Source organism: Spathaspora passalidarum (assembly GCF_000223485.1).
Source record: "Spathaspora passalidarum NRRL Y-27907 unplaced genomic scaffold SPAPAscaffold_2, whole genome shotgun sequence".
Taxonomy (NCBI): domain Eukaryota; kingdom Fungi; phylum Ascomycota; class Pichiomycetes; order Serinales; family Debaryomycetaceae; genus Spathaspora; species Spathaspora passalidarum.
In genome coordinates, this window is record NW_006767426.1 from 2,102,468 (window position 1) to 2,119,651 (window position 17,184).

The 17,184-nt window shown below is 35.3% G+C and overlaps 4 protein-coding genes across 4 annotated transcripts; 3 read left to right on the plus strand and 1 right to left on the minus strand. All coding sequences in view use genetic code 12, as the record gives it.

Annotated features, from left to right (window-relative positions):
• Positions 1 to 1,279: 1,279 nt before the first annotated feature.
• On the minus strand, positions 1,280 to 2,301 carry SPAPADRAFT_60046 (uncharacterized protein; the record flags this gene model as incomplete). The annotated part of the gene is made up of 1 exon (XM_007374134.1): positions 1,280 to 2,301. One exon carries the CDS (start codon positions 2,200 to 2,202, stop codon positions 1,498 to 1,500), a length of 705 nt encoding a protein of 234 aa, XP_007374196.1.
• Positions 2,302 to 4,347: 2,046 nt separating this feature from the next.
• SPAPADRAFT_60047 (uncharacterized protein) lies at positions 4,348 to 5,911 on the plus strand (the record flags this gene model as incomplete). The annotated part of the gene is made up of 1 exon (XM_007374135.1): positions 4,348 to 5,911. One exon carries the CDS (start codon positions 4,388 to 4,390, stop codon positions 5,891 to 5,893), a length of 1,506 nt encoding a protein of 501 aa, XP_007374197.1.
• Positions 5,912 to 6,756: 845 nt separating this feature from the next.
• Positions 6,757 to 8,408, plus strand: SPAPADRAFT_149745 (secretory lipase 3; the record flags this gene model as incomplete). Its single annotated transcript, XM_007374136.1, has 1 exon — positions 6,757 to 8,408. One exon carries the CDS (start codon positions 6,976 to 6,978, stop codon positions 8,377 to 8,379), a length of 1,404 nt encoding a protein of 467 aa, XP_007374198.1.
• A 2,546-nt stretch (positions 8,409 to 10,954) lies between these two features.
• On the plus strand, positions 10,955 to 16,865 carry SPAPADRAFT_65736 (uncharacterized protein; the record flags this gene model as incomplete). Its single annotated transcript, XM_007374137.1, has 2 exons — positions 10,955 to 11,330; positions 11,538 to 16,865. 2 exons carry the CDS (start codon positions 10,955 to 10,957, stop codon positions 16,769 to 16,771), a joined length of 5,610 nt encoding a protein of 1,869 aa, XP_007374199.1.
• Between the last annotated feature and the right edge of the window lie 319 nt (positions 16,866 to 17,184).

The following is a 17,184-nucleotide window of genomic DNA, read 5'->3' on the forward strand; positions in this document are numbered from 1 at the left end:
AATTCTTTAGCATTAACAACAAGCAAAGCCAGCCCCTTTTTTTTCCCAATCTTAAAAGTTATTTTTAACCATCCCACAAAATTGAGGGAGGGCCATTGATCTAGTGAAAAAATAAAAAAAAAATACACTTTAGAAAATATTTTAGTACGAGACGCTGCTTTTAACACATTGCGGCTATAATACAAATGCAACTCGGGGGGGGGGAAGGGATATACGGATTATGTCATTAACATTTTTTTTCACAGCTATTCCAACTCATAGCTTCTTCACAGTAGACAAATCAAAGGATTAATTAATGTTTTACAGTTGCGGTTAAGATTGTGACAAACTATTCAATACAATTATTGCTGGATAATAACGAAGTTTAAACAGAAGGTGGGACTTTTCTCGAACTTTGAAAGTTTAAAATGCGGCAGCCCCGCAATTATTTTACCTTCACATTTGCATTTAAGCTATTGTTTGAATTCGATATTTGCAACAAAATATGAAATTGAGTTCATTTGACGTGTAATTGAGGAGTATAAAAACAATGAACGGATTGTTTAGGGTCTTCTTATCTAGACCAACTACTCCGCTTTTCGTATATTTGATGATCCCTGAAAATAAATCGAATGTAGACATGAGAGAGAAGCTATGAATACTGTTGAAAAAAATAAAAAAATAAAAAGAAAGCCAAATTTAGGCTACTCCTTGGTTGTGAGGAGATGCATTTGATTTAGATTAAGAAGCTTAATTTATATCTGGTGGCGGAATGTGAACGCCGCATCATCAAATATAGTATGTGATGGCTTGTATACGCCGCTCCATAAAATGTGGTACATCTGCAATAAACAATACAATGGTAGTTCTCTATCCCTTTGTTATTATAACTCTGGTCCCAAACATAATCAGTGAAATCCGCTATGGCTATCGGAAAACATTGATTGCTTTCTGGACCACTGTTGTTATTGTCCTAATAAATGTTTTAACAACCAAATTTTATTAGACTTGAGCTAGTTATTAAGTTCTTTGATTGGAAATATATCTATTCTAAGTTAACTGATGATGTGTCACAGGAAATGGAAAGGTTATTTTATGACTATATAGTGTTTCTTCTAGTTATGATGCTCCAAGTAAAATAGGCATTGAGTTCTCGAAGAAGATACAACTAATTAATGTTTCTGTCTTCAAAACCTGTTGGATCAGGCTTGCAGTATTTCAAGTTTACACGGTTTCTCTTTAGGTAGTTTGCGTTCCCATTTAGATGCGCATTATGTTATTTTTTTCGATTAGTTAGTAAAAAAAAGGTACAATCACAATGCCATCTTGGATTACATCAACAGCTCTTGCCACAGACAGACAAAGCAAACACTCTTTTACAGGAAATTTCAGGTTAGTCTCTGTAAATCTGGTTAGATGAATGTGGTCTACATTTTATCATATTGGTTAATAAAATGGAAACATTATACAATAGTATACTAAATACTCAAATACAAACTAAGCAATAATAGTCTGGTCTCAAATTAATGCAAAAATGACTAAGTAGATGATGGAACAAACACCCATAGTCGAAGCTGCATTATGGCTTGTTTCCTTAGTTGATGTATCAGTCTTTGAGGTTTCACTTGTATCTGTCTTTGCTGCTGAGCCGTTTCCATTTGTTGTTCCGGCTGTATTTGTGGTATGGGTATTGGTGTTTGTTGTATGGGTCCCAGTGCCAGTGCCAGTGCCAGTGCCAGTACCAGTACCAGTACCAGTGCCAGTGCCAGTGCCAGTTCCAGTGCCAGTACCAGTGCCAGTACCAGTACCACCATTACCACCAACACCAGTATCAGTCTCAGCGGCTCCTACATCTTGTGTAGCAAAACCACCTAATCCACCACCAATTCCTGCAGCTGCGCCTCCATAAGCAGTGGGTAAAGTTCCGCTGAATTCTTGAACAAGGGAAGAAAACGAAGCAGCACTATCACAGTATAATTGCCTTAGGCCAGAAGGGGAAGAATCAAACCCATCAAGTCCACCTTGATCAACTTGATCACAATTTTTAATACAATCACTCAAGTCGTTGAAGAAGCTGTCGGGGAGCTTACAAATACAATTGAATTCAGCAACAAGATCTTGATCAGAAGGATTTGATTGACCAATCCTACATTTGTTAACCTCGGTCTTTGCAGCATCCACACAACTGCCACTACATGCATCTCGTTTATGTATTCTTGCCATTGCTTTCTCGTTGAAAATTGGAAGTTCGATCCCAAACACGAAGGTGATTAAAAATAAAACACTTAAAAGTTTCATGATAGAAATTATATATGAATTGTTTCTTACTGATGAGTAAAGTTGAAGAAGATTTGGAATTTGGGGAAATTGAGTCGATATTTATACTTATCTCAGAACTTGGACCATTAGCCAGATACTAAAAATAAATCTGAGCCTGGTATTGTATGTGACATGTCCAATTACTGAAGCAATCTTATTGGATAACCGTAATCCAGGTACGAAGGTTTCCAAATGTTCAAAGGGAATATTCTAACGAGTTTCTTTTACATTTTATTTTTTTTTTTTTTGTCATCAAGAAACAATCTGAAGCGGAGCAGTTTCTACTTTGTGGGATATTGATACAATAGAACAAGGCTGTGCCATACATATAGTAGAAACAATTATACGTATAAGGTTAATATTCCGTTAAGTTTACACTGCCTAGCCATGTCACATGGCATAAGTGTCTTGGTCATGCGTGATTGTTCCAACCCTCAAAGCCAATTCTAAGGTTCATTGTTCTAAATTTATTTTTTTATCGTAACCTTTGTTGGAGCAAACCGCCCCTGCTGTAGTTTTTTTATTTTCTTGTCCACATTCTGCCGCGCTCTAACGACTTAGCTAATGTAGTTAATCTCAATTTCTTGGCTCTTTTGCCAATTTTGGAAAATGTCATTGGAAAATAACTGAACAGAATTTTTGGTATCGAATAAAAGCTTTAATGTAGTAGTGTAGATATAGCTACAAGATTTTTGGAATGTAATTACTTTTTGACTGCGCCGTAAACGTAAAACTGCCTGAATTCTACTTGTTATCAATTTAGGGGCTCAGTGATTTGCCTGGTTGTGAGATTATTTTTTTTTTCTAACTAGTATTAAATTATATGCACTCTAATGTGGGGAATTTTTAAACAATAGCATGATAAAAGAAAAATATTCTCTCTCTAATTATTATTTAAAATGAGGCAGAGAATGTATATGACCATGAATATTAGTCTCCATATAACACAAAACAAAGATACGGTCTTGAAAAAGTTGAAATTTGTTTGTGGTAAATAGAATTCTCCCTAAAGGGAGTAATTAAAAGTAGGATTCTTGGGGTAAAAAATGATTTCATCATGATTCTTGTGTAAAGTCCATAGCGTGTGAATTAAATAGTGCCTCTTTGATTTTGCTATTAATCTGTATTTCATAATAACTTGTATCTGAAAACAGCTTGAACCAAACTCCAATTTTATTAACTCAAATATGTTGTTATTTACAAGGCGGTAGATTGTGATGATTTTTTTTACAAAAATTCAAGAAAATATTACGTAAAATACAAATTGCTGTTAAAAACAAAATTTTATTGAAACTTTTGGATTCTCCTCATTCAAGAGAATCCTAAAAGTAACGTCGTATTAAAAGCATGGCTAACTACATAAAGGAGAGAAGATAATGCTTGTTAGTTTTTTTTGCATAACAATTTTATTTTTTTGCATCCAGCTAATACTTTACAAATTTTGGTGTACGGAATTTACCGTAAAGGTTATACCAGAAATATATTTAATCTGAATATCAAGCTATAGACAAAACTTTGATAGATCGTTCTAGAATCAATGTCAATTACTGTCGTCATATATCAGAGTGACAGTTGAAAGCAACCTAAATTAATTTTTTGTCTTGGATTCACGTGACCAATAGTCGTACGTTTGATGTTACACTTTTAAGTAACGATAAGAAAATTGATAAACAAAGAGCACGCTACCAAATACACGATAAGATAACAACATGTAATTGCTGACCACAGTGGGATCCAATATAAAGTGAACACAAGTAATACAGGACTAATATTATCAAAATAGGTATAACCTGATAATATATCAGCACTAATAAACTTTTATGACATTGATTTGTGCTTCATTAGTTCCCCTCCCTCGCTCCCCCACCCCTCTACCGTTTTGTTAAGTTTGCGCAAAAAGAATTTCCGCACATCAAAGATTTTAAACGATCCCCTCACTACAGGGGAAACAAGTGGCAACCAAAACTACACGTCTATTACAGCTGCTTTAATTATCACTTCCCCCCCAAAAAAAATCAGTAATCAATTACCCGTCTACTTTGGAAACAATCACTATCATTATAGACAACATCATACTGATTCAACAGACATGGGTTCTACTTTGTTACACCCTGCTCTTTCAGAGCCAGAGTCATCACCCTTATCACCTGCTAATGAACCAGTTGACGATGAGCAATCAAATCTAGACGACAACAAACAATCATTTGCCCTTTGCAAGTTACTTAACTCCCATCTGTCAGTTTTTAATGCCTTGAACAATCCAGAATTGGATTCTCCAATGTTGTTTGATTCTCCTAGGTTGAGAACCCCTGAAGTATTTCTTGACCAGTCAACAACCCAGGGACAACAGCTGCAATTCTCTATAACTTCATGGCAATCAATAACCAACGAGTTCTTGCAAAATTCCCCAGCTATTTCACGTGTTCCTTCTAATATTAAGCGCGTTACTAAAACATCCAGCATACTTTCTACTGATGATGATTTACCCAGAGATTATTCAGCCATAATTGTTCCATCACCGTCTAATATAAATGCTATGGTGTTTGATACCGATGAAGAAGGTGATAGTGAATATGAAATTCCCCAGCCTTCATTTATCATGCCCAAGATGTCATTTTCTGCCAACTCAGAGCCAGCTTTCAACAAATACCAAGTTGCAATTTTGTCTTTCTCACATAAACCTGAGATAGATCAATTAATTGGTTCACTACGTGATGAATTAAGCAAACAGGTTAATATAATCCATATAAATTTACAAGGGGAATGGAGAAATACCAAATCAATTATGCAGACTTCCAATTTGATCTTTATCATCAATGATGGGTCTTCAAGTATTGTGAAATACTTGAATACAATAATGGATAAACCAGTAGAAGAGGATTCACAGAAAGTCACCATTGTTAATTTGATCACTGTCAATTACTTTATCAACTTGTTTGAATTGATCAATTCATTACGTCCTTATCAAATTTGGAAGGCAGCTTCGTTAAAGCAAGATAACTTAATTGATAGATTTACATCATTTATCGAATTGGAATGTGATGCAGAAGATAATTCAAAACAAATTGTTCCCAAAGCCATGTATTATTCAAGTTTGATATCTACCCAAAGGCAAGATTATAAAGTTATTGAAAAACAGTTCAAGTTTGATTTGCAATCTTCAACCACGTATAATGATCCATTTAAATTATCTAAAAGTTTTGTTAAACTTGATCTTTTATTTTCTAATTTCAAAAAGTTGTTTGTTCTGAATGGCGGAGATAATAATATGTGGTTAATTTATAGTTTTACAATGGGAATTGGATTTGGAATCGGTATGGCAACAGGAACAATGTCCTTACTTGGATATTATGTGTATGATGAACTTTGTGGAGGAGGAAAGATTGAAACTGAAGCCATTTTACAGGAAGCTCCGAAAGTTGAATTTGATTCAGGATCAACTATGGATAAATTGCTCGAGGGCTTATCTAATGCGAGAATTGTTTTAGAAGTTAAAGAATTTTGTACGAATTATGTTTTGGGTTTTAGTTCTACGGTATTTGTTTGTATTCAAGGTGGGCTAGAGAAAGTTATTAGTCTTTTTTTAAGTGTATAGGTTTGAATATATTGTATGAAGAATAGTTGCAGTGGGTAGCTTTATTTAGCTTCAACATTACCCCTAAACGTCATTTGGATAATTTACTAGTAATCCTTTACCAACTGTGAATGCATGCCACTGTAGAACAACACTCGTAAAATACACAAAGAAGCAGATCCATGTTAGTTCATATTAAACATATTGAAATTATAATTCGTACTATTCCTTCCTTATGTCATTTAAAGCAGGTATCACCAAAGTTGGGGGGAGTAGGGGTTTATATGCTTGCAGCTGTCAATGTAAACAAGTGGTATTTAAGCGCAATCAAGGAATACACACTCCATGTGACATATTAAAGCAGTTTCTGGCAAAAATTGCGGGAATAAATTCAATGCTGAGGGCTTAAACGAACATCAGTAGTAAATGCCAAGGCAAATATAGTGACGGCTGTAAGCTTGACAACAGTAAATGTTGAGAAAGTATTCTGGATGCACATGCAAAAGCGGGGGAGTTGTATTATGAGCCATCTCAACCATCACCCAATATGATGTTTAATAACCAAAAGCGGGTATTTACACTCGAAACAGCAATCAGTTAATATCTAACCTTACAACATAAGCTTTTAAGTTTCACCATTGACATAGCATCAATATCAGTTGTAGTGGTCACCACCCAGTTTATTATACATTAAATACTTTGTTGCCGGATGCTTGTGAAAGTTATACTCCCATTCCCCGATGTATTATTTCTTAATCCCGCAAGAATCTTACGACAAATCTATACTTTACGATACGCGGTCCTGTGCAACGCACTAATTACATTTCTTTTTTTTTTTGTCCTGTGCGTTGGATTTTGAATGGTTTTTAAAGTTAGTTCCGTGGTTCTTGTCTAGGTCCAAGTAAAATTATAATCACATCGGTTTCTTGATCACCGATTTAGGTTTTCCATATAAAAGCAGATGTTTCCTTTTATTAAAAAAAATGCTTGTACAATCAAAACGATAGTATCACACCACCAAATAAGCCACGCTGGTATCCCCTTATAGATACAAAACAATACGACTACAATTTAGAATATTTGAATCAATCTTTTAGTTAACTATGAATATACTTTGGTTCATAGTAATAGTTTGGCGATACCTATTACAAGCAGATATAACCATCGCCAACCCGCATTATGATGATTTTTACACTCTACCAGAAGGGTTTGATGATGCAAAACCAGGTGACATTTTGAAATATAGAGAAGTACCCCCAAAACTCGCCAGTCTTTTCTTTCCAGTTGAAGTTAAGAAAGTATGGCAATTAGTTATCTGTTCTCAAGACACGTTTGGAAACCCAACTGCATTTCTATCAACAATAATTGAACCATATAATGCCGATCCATCGAAAGTTGTCTCATATCAAACGTTTGAAGATTCAGCCAATTTAACATGTTCACCTTCCTTTGGTATTAGATATGGTGCACCTCCAGATACATTCACCACACAAATGGAAATGACATTTATTGTTCTTGCACTTAAGCATGGTTATTTTGTTAATAGTCCAGATTATGAAGGATTCAACTCGGCATTTATGGTTGGGCGCAGATCGGGACAAGCCACTCTTGATTCAATAAGGGCGACTTTAAGGTCTGAAAATATCACTGGAATTAAACCCGATGCTAAGGTTGCACTCTGGGGTTATTCTGCAGGAGCAGTTGTAACAGCATGGGCCTCGGTTCTTCAACCAAGTTATGCCCCGGATTTGAAACCTCACTTGGTTGGTGCAGCAATTGGAGGATTTGCTCCTGATTTTATAAGCATGGCAAAGACTTTAGATGGAACGTTTTTATCAGGTTTAATCCCTGCTGCATTGTATGGAATAGCCAACGAGTACCCCGTGGTCCATGACATAATAGACCAACACGCTAATCCTAAATTAATGTCAGAGTTACGTCTTGGAAATACTCTTTGTGCTACTCCAGCAGCTCTCTATTATATGGCAGGAAATTTCATGAAAGGAAACGAACCATTTTTCCTCCAGGGAGATGCATTCTTGGAACATGAAGTCATAAAAGAAATCCTTGAAGACAATTCAATCAATAGATTTCAAACAATTCCCGAGATTCCAATGTTTTTATATAATGGACAGTTGGATCAAGTAATTCCTATTGAGGATGTTCGAGGAATTTACTCTTATTGGTGTGATAAGGGAATTGAATCATTGGAATATGCTGAGGATATGTTGAATGGACATTTTTCAGGAATATTATTTAGTGCACCTGCAGCTTGGACTTGGTTAGAAAATAGATTCCAAGGCAAGGAACCAGTAAAAGGATGTTCTAGAACTGTTAGATATTTTAATTTGTTTTATCCTAATTCCAGTTATGCAACCAAATCATATATGGGAGGTCTAGTCGATTTATTAATGCAAAACAAGATAGGTCCTGATTTCAATAATTCCTCTCCAAGATTGACTGATATTCTTAAAAATAAACTTTCTGGTTATATTTATAATTTATAGAATGAATAAATGTTAAAATGATAGTATTTGATAATGGAAAGCTAGCTGAGGATGTTCATAGATGTAACCACCAATCTTATCCTGCTGGTTTCATCAACGAGTTATCACGATTGTTCCCCTCCACAGGTATTATCAGGATTTAGTTGTCATCTCTAAAATGTTGATAGATGTATCAAACTGAGTATGTGTCACATTGCATAGGTTATTATCTAACAACAGTTAATTGCTGCCGTTTCAAAGTTTAAATAACATTGTGTATATGCAGGAGCAGCCGCATCCCATTTAATGAATTTGGAAAAACAAAATAAAAATCATAACTATACCTACAACACAAAATTAGATTTTAACCAAAGGAATCATATCTAGGCTAAAACACTATAGAAGGTCAACGATGTTGCATAATCTGCTTAACTATTCTTAGGGTGGAATATTTCAAATAGTGAATACTGAAACATTATATATTTATGATAGTTTGGGAGAACGTATTCAAAATCAACGACTACCAATCTAGGTTCAAAGTTCCAAAATATTTACCTTTTAAGAAAATTTGAGCTACGAGAAAGCCTTTGTTACTGTTTAATTAAATCATTTGTTTTCCTAAAAAGATTACATGTACCACTATAACAGGGTGGTATCTAGTTGATGAATTTGCACTTGCTATATTAGTTTATCCCTGAGAAGTTTCAACTCAGTTTCATTCATTCTAATAAGCTAATGTATAGCTCAACAATGAAGTATACCTTTTAAGTTTATTCAAAAACCCACTTCATGAAATTACTTGTTTTACAAAAGGAAGGATACAACACATCTGTAAGGGCCAAGACATACCAATGACTCAATTGTTATTGAATCTGTATGAGAGACATTGGACGTATATGGTTTGTGTGAAATGATGACTCAACTATAAGTTTAAACTATTTCATCAGAAATTGTCCGATATTGAAAATTTTGCCACTTTATGATGTCAAGAAGTTGAAGTTGCCTAACCTATTGCTTGCACATACCAGGAATAAGGTATTGTTAATGACCGTAATGATCCTGAATTCCAAAAAAAATAGAAATAATATCGAAACAATCTAGAAGCTTCTGAGAAATATCATCTACGGAGTTACTAGAAAATAAAATCTTGCATATTGTCAATATTTAAAGAGCATTGCATTATTGAGGCAATTGTAGATTTTAGATCAAACCATCAAACCGAGGTAATTACCACTTTGAAAATGTCACTTTATAATTTTAAACTGTGAAAATCATGTGCTAATTCCAAATCATAGGAATGAAGACAACCTTTCATCCCCCAAATAATCATCTCATCCTTTTGTTTAATTCCACAATCAAATGGATGTATATATTGATCATTGATATAACTACATAATTTGGATGTATTTTGTGTAAGGTATGATGTAAATAGACAAGATTTGTCATATACCTATTCATTGAAGTAAGCCAAAGTCGGAGCTTGTAAATTAAAAGGGAGTCATGATCATGAATCCGGGTAATAAAAGTTTTGAACACTTTTAGCAACACACTTACTGCAAAAAAACCACATAATTAGAATTAAACTTTTCGTTTATATGTAAAAAGGCGAGGCGTTTTCAAAGTTAATAAACGAACCACGACGAAAAATAAAATGTATTTCGCATCCAGTCAAATGTTTACAGAAGATAATTCCAACGTTGAATATCTTAAGTTATACCGTCTATGGCAGTTCTAGAAAAAATTAGTAAAATAATGAATTTGAATGCTACAGTTGAGACTGAAATCGAATACTACCACAGTAAACAAATTGACCCTTCAAATTAAGTTCTTCTGACTATGGTTATTTATCAAATTTTAAGTTACAAAGGTTAGTGCTGTAGGTTAGAAGCGGGTGAATGTAGAAGTAGAGTAAGGGCTTCTATTTTGTTTTAATTGTAACGGTTAGAGAGGACTAGTCATGAACTTATTTTGTACAACCTGAATTATGTATATATAATAATATTTCCACAAATACCTTAATTCTAAAATTTGTTATTCATACAAAATGTGGATAATTTGGTTATTAATATTTATTCGAACCATACTAGCAGAGATTATTAGTAATGAAAAGGTAGTTACATCACCGAAAAGCTTCAGTGCTTCTGGTCTAACCATAACTGAGACCGGAAACTACAAACTTTTGGAACTAAACACTATTGCAATTTCAGTAGACTTTGAGAACAAAGGGAACTTGCTAGCTAGCGGGCAAAGTCTAAAGAAAGTAACATTCACTAAAGGATTATTTTCTGGAACTTTTAAGAACAGTGGTTCTATGATTTTTCAAATGCAAAGTGACACTGCAGCAAGTGAATTTAACATAAATATGTATAATTTTGAGAATACCGGGTCAATAGTGATTGATGGAAAAGCTCAGTCTGGAAAAACAAGCACAACTATCCTGGTCACTTTGAAGTGGAGAAACCGGGGTACAATCGTTGTGAGAAGCACGTCACCAATACAAGCATCCTATGTACAGTTTTGTGGAGCTACTATATCACCCATACCTACCATAAATACCGGAATAATAAGGTTATACAATCAACATTATATACAAACAATGGCAATTCCGGGAAATGGGTGCATATTCCTTGAAGAAGGTTCTTTAGTAGTGCTTAATACTCTTTTCAAGGCGCCACATCAAAAGTTTATCATGGGAGATGGTGCCACGATCCAAATTACCAGTTTGTTTCCTCAAACGTATCAGGTGAGAAAATTCCAGCAAGGTAATAAAATAAGTCTTGGTGGCAAGCTTAGCAATGATGGAGTGTCTTATGATTCCCAAACTGGTCGCTTGACATTGAAAACACTGATTTTTACCTATTATTTTATAATTGGCAGAGGCTACAATCCAAGTTTATTTTTGATTCTCCCTGATGGCCAGTCTTTAACCTACCAAGATGTTGCTCCTATTGATCCATATCAAGAAGAAGAATGTAAGGTATTTCCATTTGATAACGACTATGTCGCAGGTGTAGATGATAAAGATCCCATATCAACCACTTATACTAAAACATATGAATATCCTCATACAACATTCAGTGCAATTGTCTCTGTATTCACTGATATCAATCTGATCTGGTTAACCCAGACAAATATATTTCAACATTATACTACAACATATAACTAACAAGAGTCAACAGTTACAGCAGAAGTGATAGTGAGCACAGACTCTCAAAGTCAATGGTATACTTCAACATATACTTTTCTGGATGAAGAACTTACCACTACAGAGTATCTTGAAACTACTGATGAAGAGTTGAATAGTTTGGAGATAAGCACGTATGTTGATCTGGAATTTCTTTCTTTGGAGAGTTTAACAAGTAATAGTATTGAAGATGAAATCAAGGAATCGAGTGGATTGACTGAAGGAGATTACTCCTCCACTATGGATAATATGAGTGAACTGATTCCCAAGGTTAATACACCCTCTGAACTTGTATCTATGACAGATGAGGGAGACTTACAATCATCTGATGAGATTATATCTGCACAACCAACAGACAGCGAACTCCCTTTAACTTCAGAAATATTAGATTTCTTGTCATCATCTGATTTTGAATCGTTCATTATAATTGAGAGTATAGAATCTTATGGTAGTGACAGACTAATTTCAGGAGATTCCAATGATACAACAGGTGGTTCTGAACCGTCCACTGATGATGTGGAAATGTTCGAATCTTTGTCGGACAATAGTGACTCTAGTGAAGAGTCGGAAGAACCAATTCAGGATTCTACCAGTGTGCAGGTACTGCATGAGGAATCAACAAACACTGAAGATTATATTGAACAATCAACAGAATCCAACAGTAATAGTATTACTTTCGATCAGATTGTTTTGGATACTACTGGTTTTTCTGAATCAAGCTTTAGTTTATTAGACGAATCAACAGCAACAGAATCACCTTCAGTTGAAGATAGTTTTGTTTATACCAACACAAAAGAAAGTCAAGGTTCTCATAGTTTTGAAATAACTGAAGAGAGTATAAATAGTGAATACATTCACATAATAGATTCTCAATCTTTGGAATCATTGGATACTACTAGTATGGAAGAAATAATCATTGAAGATACTAATTTGATTGGGTCGACTAGTCAGTCCGATGATCCATTTGCAGAGACGTCAATTTCTGAGGTGGTTATATATTCAAGTGACAGAAGCTATGAAGAGATTCAACTATCATCTGACGAGACTATCGTTATTGAATTGACTGAATCTGAATCTGAGGAAAATATACACGATTCAATATCTTATGAAAGCATAGCATTGGAGACAAGTATTGACACTAGCAACCATGAATATTTTGAAACCACCAAACAAAGTCTGGAAACTATTGATCATTCACCTGAGACAACTAATTCGGAAACTTTTACTTTAGTTGAAAATACGAAACTTTTTGAATCAACAGATATGGTCTCCCTGGATGAGTTCACTACTCAAAATGAGAGTATAAGCCAATTGTTTTCATCAGAAACCCATGAGATAACAGCTACAAGTGATGATGTCAGCGAAGATGTCTTGACAGAACAAACTATAACACCAGCTTTACCAAGTACTTCAAGTAATCAAGAATATCAAACAGAGAATATGGAAACACCCCAGGAAGGTATGCTGTATTTATCTACCATAAACATTGACTACCAAGAATCTCAATCAACAGAGAAAGAAATATTACCTGGTGAATCTATTACAAGAACAGAACATATATTTTTTTCAATAGATTCCACAGAAGATACTGAGTTTGGTTTATCTTCGGGTCAGGTGGTCCCAATTGAATTAACATTGAGTGTTGAAACAAAAGGAATTTTAGAATATACCACTGGGAAATATTCTACTGAAGAAACAGAACAAGAATACTACAAACTGGAGGAAATTCTTTCAATTGATGAAATATCCACTGAAGATTTTAAATCAACTGACGATTCAGAAGGTTTAGATTTGGAAACAAGTTCAAATGTTGTTCCGGCAGAATCGATAAATATTGAAACAGAGAGTTTGGGGAAATCAATAGTTATTTCATCAGAGATATCACTAGAATTAATAGAAAGCGAGATTTTGACGTTTGAATCAACAAGTGACATCTACAAAGAAGTCACATCCATATCCGATTCACTAGATATAAGAATTTCTAGTGATTTTAATTTTGAAACAATACCACATAATGAACCAACCAGTATGTCTACCGAGGAAGATTATCAACCTATATCCCTGGACATAATTTCAGAACCATACGCTTTTACATCCTTGTCTGATGCTACAATATTGATAACCGAGGAGCTACCACACTCATCCAGTATAGGAACTGGTGAATACATTTCTCATTACAGTGAGGAGATTGAATCTCTTGCTATATCTGAGGAAGTTAACACAAACGAAACGATAGATCGCGAACATTTGTCATTACCCTCTTCTGATGAAGGTTGGGTTGATTCAACACAAGAATCCTATCCTGATAACTACACTACTGAATCAGAATCTTCTAACATTGATCCAAAAATTCAGTCAATAAGTAGTAAGGATGAATACCAAGTTGTTACCTCTGTAGTTGATGCTGCGTCTACAGAATTAGATCCAGAACAATCAGAAGATAAGTTCCAACTCGATTCAACAGCAGAAGGGGGTATTGAGTTCATATCAGAAGAATCCTTTGACAAAGAATTTACAGATGATTCTACTATACCAATTGTTACACCTTTAAGTGAGAGTATTGTTCTATTGGAATCATCTATTGTGACTGTTGCAACTGTCGAGTCTATAATTCCTGAAAGTTTCCCCAGCGAATTGGAAAGTATTGAATATATACCAAAATCAACTATATCTGAGGAACCATTTCCCGAACTTTCAAGTAGTGATACGGGTGGATCGGACAAATATCTAACTAAGGAAACTCAATCTAGACAAGCCACAGAAAGTACCGCAGAAATTTTCAAATCTGAAACAGAAAAACCTGTACCAATACATATCAGTTCTAATGATAGTGGAGAAGAGGGCATATTAACAAACGAGGTTATATCCGAGGAATCTACCTATGATGTGATTGTTGATGCTTCTAAGTGGTTAACTATGGATGAAAACACGACCTCGATGGAACAATGGTACGAACCAGGTACTGAAGAGACATATCCTTCACAATCCATTACTGATGGAGATATAGGGCCCTCCACTGAACAACTCTTTCCATGGGAATCAATTAGTGAACAAGAGTCTTTATCAACTAAACAGGTTCTACCTGCAGAATCTAGTGTAATTGAACAGATTGAATTTTTAGAGACTAGCTCGGGAGAGATGACTGGTGAAATACCTAGTGCAGATGTTACGATTTCACTTTCTCCAACTGAAGAAGAAATTCAAGTTAGATCTACCATAGACATGAATGTTGGAAGTGTGACACCATTAACCTCAGAGACCTTACGTGGTGGACCATCGACTGCTATCAATGAACAAGGTTTTGAATTCAGTAGCAAAGTTATTCATCCACCAGAATCTTCATACATTGGTGAAGGTGTACACTCGGAAACAGAAGATATAGTATTCTTAGAGTCAAGTGTTGATGTACAGGTAGAACCTATAACCACGGATGAATTAATATCACGAGAGTATTCTGGTTCAGAGGAAAGTCTGTCATTTAGAACTGAAGAAATTGATTCTGGACCCAACTCAACTGATAGAGAAATGGTTATCGAGCCAACCAGAGTGTCTGTTGTTTCCGATGAATCTACCAATGATGGTGAGAGTCTTGGTTCTAGAACAGAGGAAATTGATACTCTGGTATCGACAGACCGTGGTGCAGATACTATACATTCTCAAAGTAAGGAGGTTATTTCGGAATGGTCTACGGATGTACAAGACAGTGTAGTCAATACTGGCACATATGATCATCTCTCATCGGCAGAACCATTTGGGCTGTCTGATCTTTTGGAAAGTCAAAGTGTACTAACTATAACGCCTAACTCTCAAGGAGAAATATTGGAATCTATTGGTCCATACACCAACCCAGAGAAACCCACCAGCACAGAAATACATCCTAATGAATATTCAAGTGATGAAGGTGGATATAAATTTGAGTCCACAGACGTGGTGGCTGGACAATCTACTGAACAAGGTGAACAATTGTTGCAATCTAGTACATATATGACACTTTTACCAGAATATACTGATGAACCGGGAGGATTGCATTCTAATGTAAAGTCCACACATGCAACTGCCAGCGAAATAGAACCAGTGTCTGGAACTGAATTTTTGGTTGGTGAATCCACAAACTATAGTGGACAAACGTGGTTTACACCAGTTGAATTGACTATATCGAATACGGAAAAACCAGGAAGTCGGGATATTTCAACCCAGGAGCCCGTGCCAGGAAATATTCCATCTACTAGTGATACTAGATTCAATAAGGAACTGTTGGTTTCTCCAGCAAGTGACAAGCTACTATCCCAGGAATCATTTCTAACCAGTGATTACGGATTAGTTTCTGATTCCACTGACATAGTAGGCACAGCTTCGATATCTCTGAGAGATATTACTAACTCCGGAAAAGGTTCTACTGATTATAAGGTCTCTTTTACCAACACCGATGTTCCAGCCACAGACAGCACAGGCAGTGTGAATCTCCATTCAGCGACCACTGTAATCAAACAAGGTGAATCTACACATAGCGAGAATCTCTATTCTGACTCATCTAAAACTATTGTTAAACCAACAAATGATCTAAGTACTTCCTGCAAGTCTTGTGGTGAGAATACCGCCTCACTATCCACCATCTTTCATTCTGATTCTGTGGAACTTATTATACCAACGAAATCTCAAAGTGATCAGTCTGAAATATTTTCCACTTTCTATAGCAAGTACACTACAGAATATACCAATGAAATGGGGCAAAAAACTACAGCAGAAGTTGTGATCAGCTCCAATTCCAAGGGTAACTGGTTCAAGACTACACGAGAATTAGTCTCCACGAAAGTCTATTCAACTTCCACCAATACAAGAGGAGAGGTTAGCATTAATGAAGTGATTGTTTCCACTGACTCCAAAGGCAACAAGCACACCCACACAACTAATATTCCTGTGTCTATTATTTCTAGATATGATAATGACAGTATAAAGGATAGCGAAGGCGTTAAAACTATACCACCAGACGGAAGGCCAATGTTGTCTTTGCAGAGCAAATCCACCACTGCATTCACTGGTGAAGATGAGAACATTGATATCATAGACACTGTTGAAACTATTGATCGCAAAAGTCGTGATCAATCTACATCATCACAGAACTCTGCGGGGTATGTATTGATAGATTATGCTGATTCTTCTAGGATTCAGAAAGTAAAGACTTCTATTTACTTACTTTGTGGGTTGGCTTGTTTTGTGCTTGTATTTTAATGTTTATACAAGTTTTCTAGATGCTGTTTACTTATTTCATATATGTTATTTAAATTAATAATGAATGTAATTCGTTCCATATATAACAGGGGCGAAAAGAATTAGTTGCGATTTACATAGTAAAACATTATTTTTTGAAATTCGTTGCTACAGCTAAACTGTTAGTTGTGTTTTTCACGCACGATTAGTTGTGATTTGAGAGATTTCAAACTGCAACGGTAATATACAGAGCATAACAGATATTCATCCGGTAGATGAGAGGATGAGAGCTATTATTGCATTGATTAAACTAGCAGACTTGATTGGCAATATTTGTTAAAATGAGAATAGGATAAGTGATGGATCAATCAGATGAGCAGGCCCACTTAGGAATATTTTTTAAATTGACAGTACAATATGAGGGAGAGAGATTA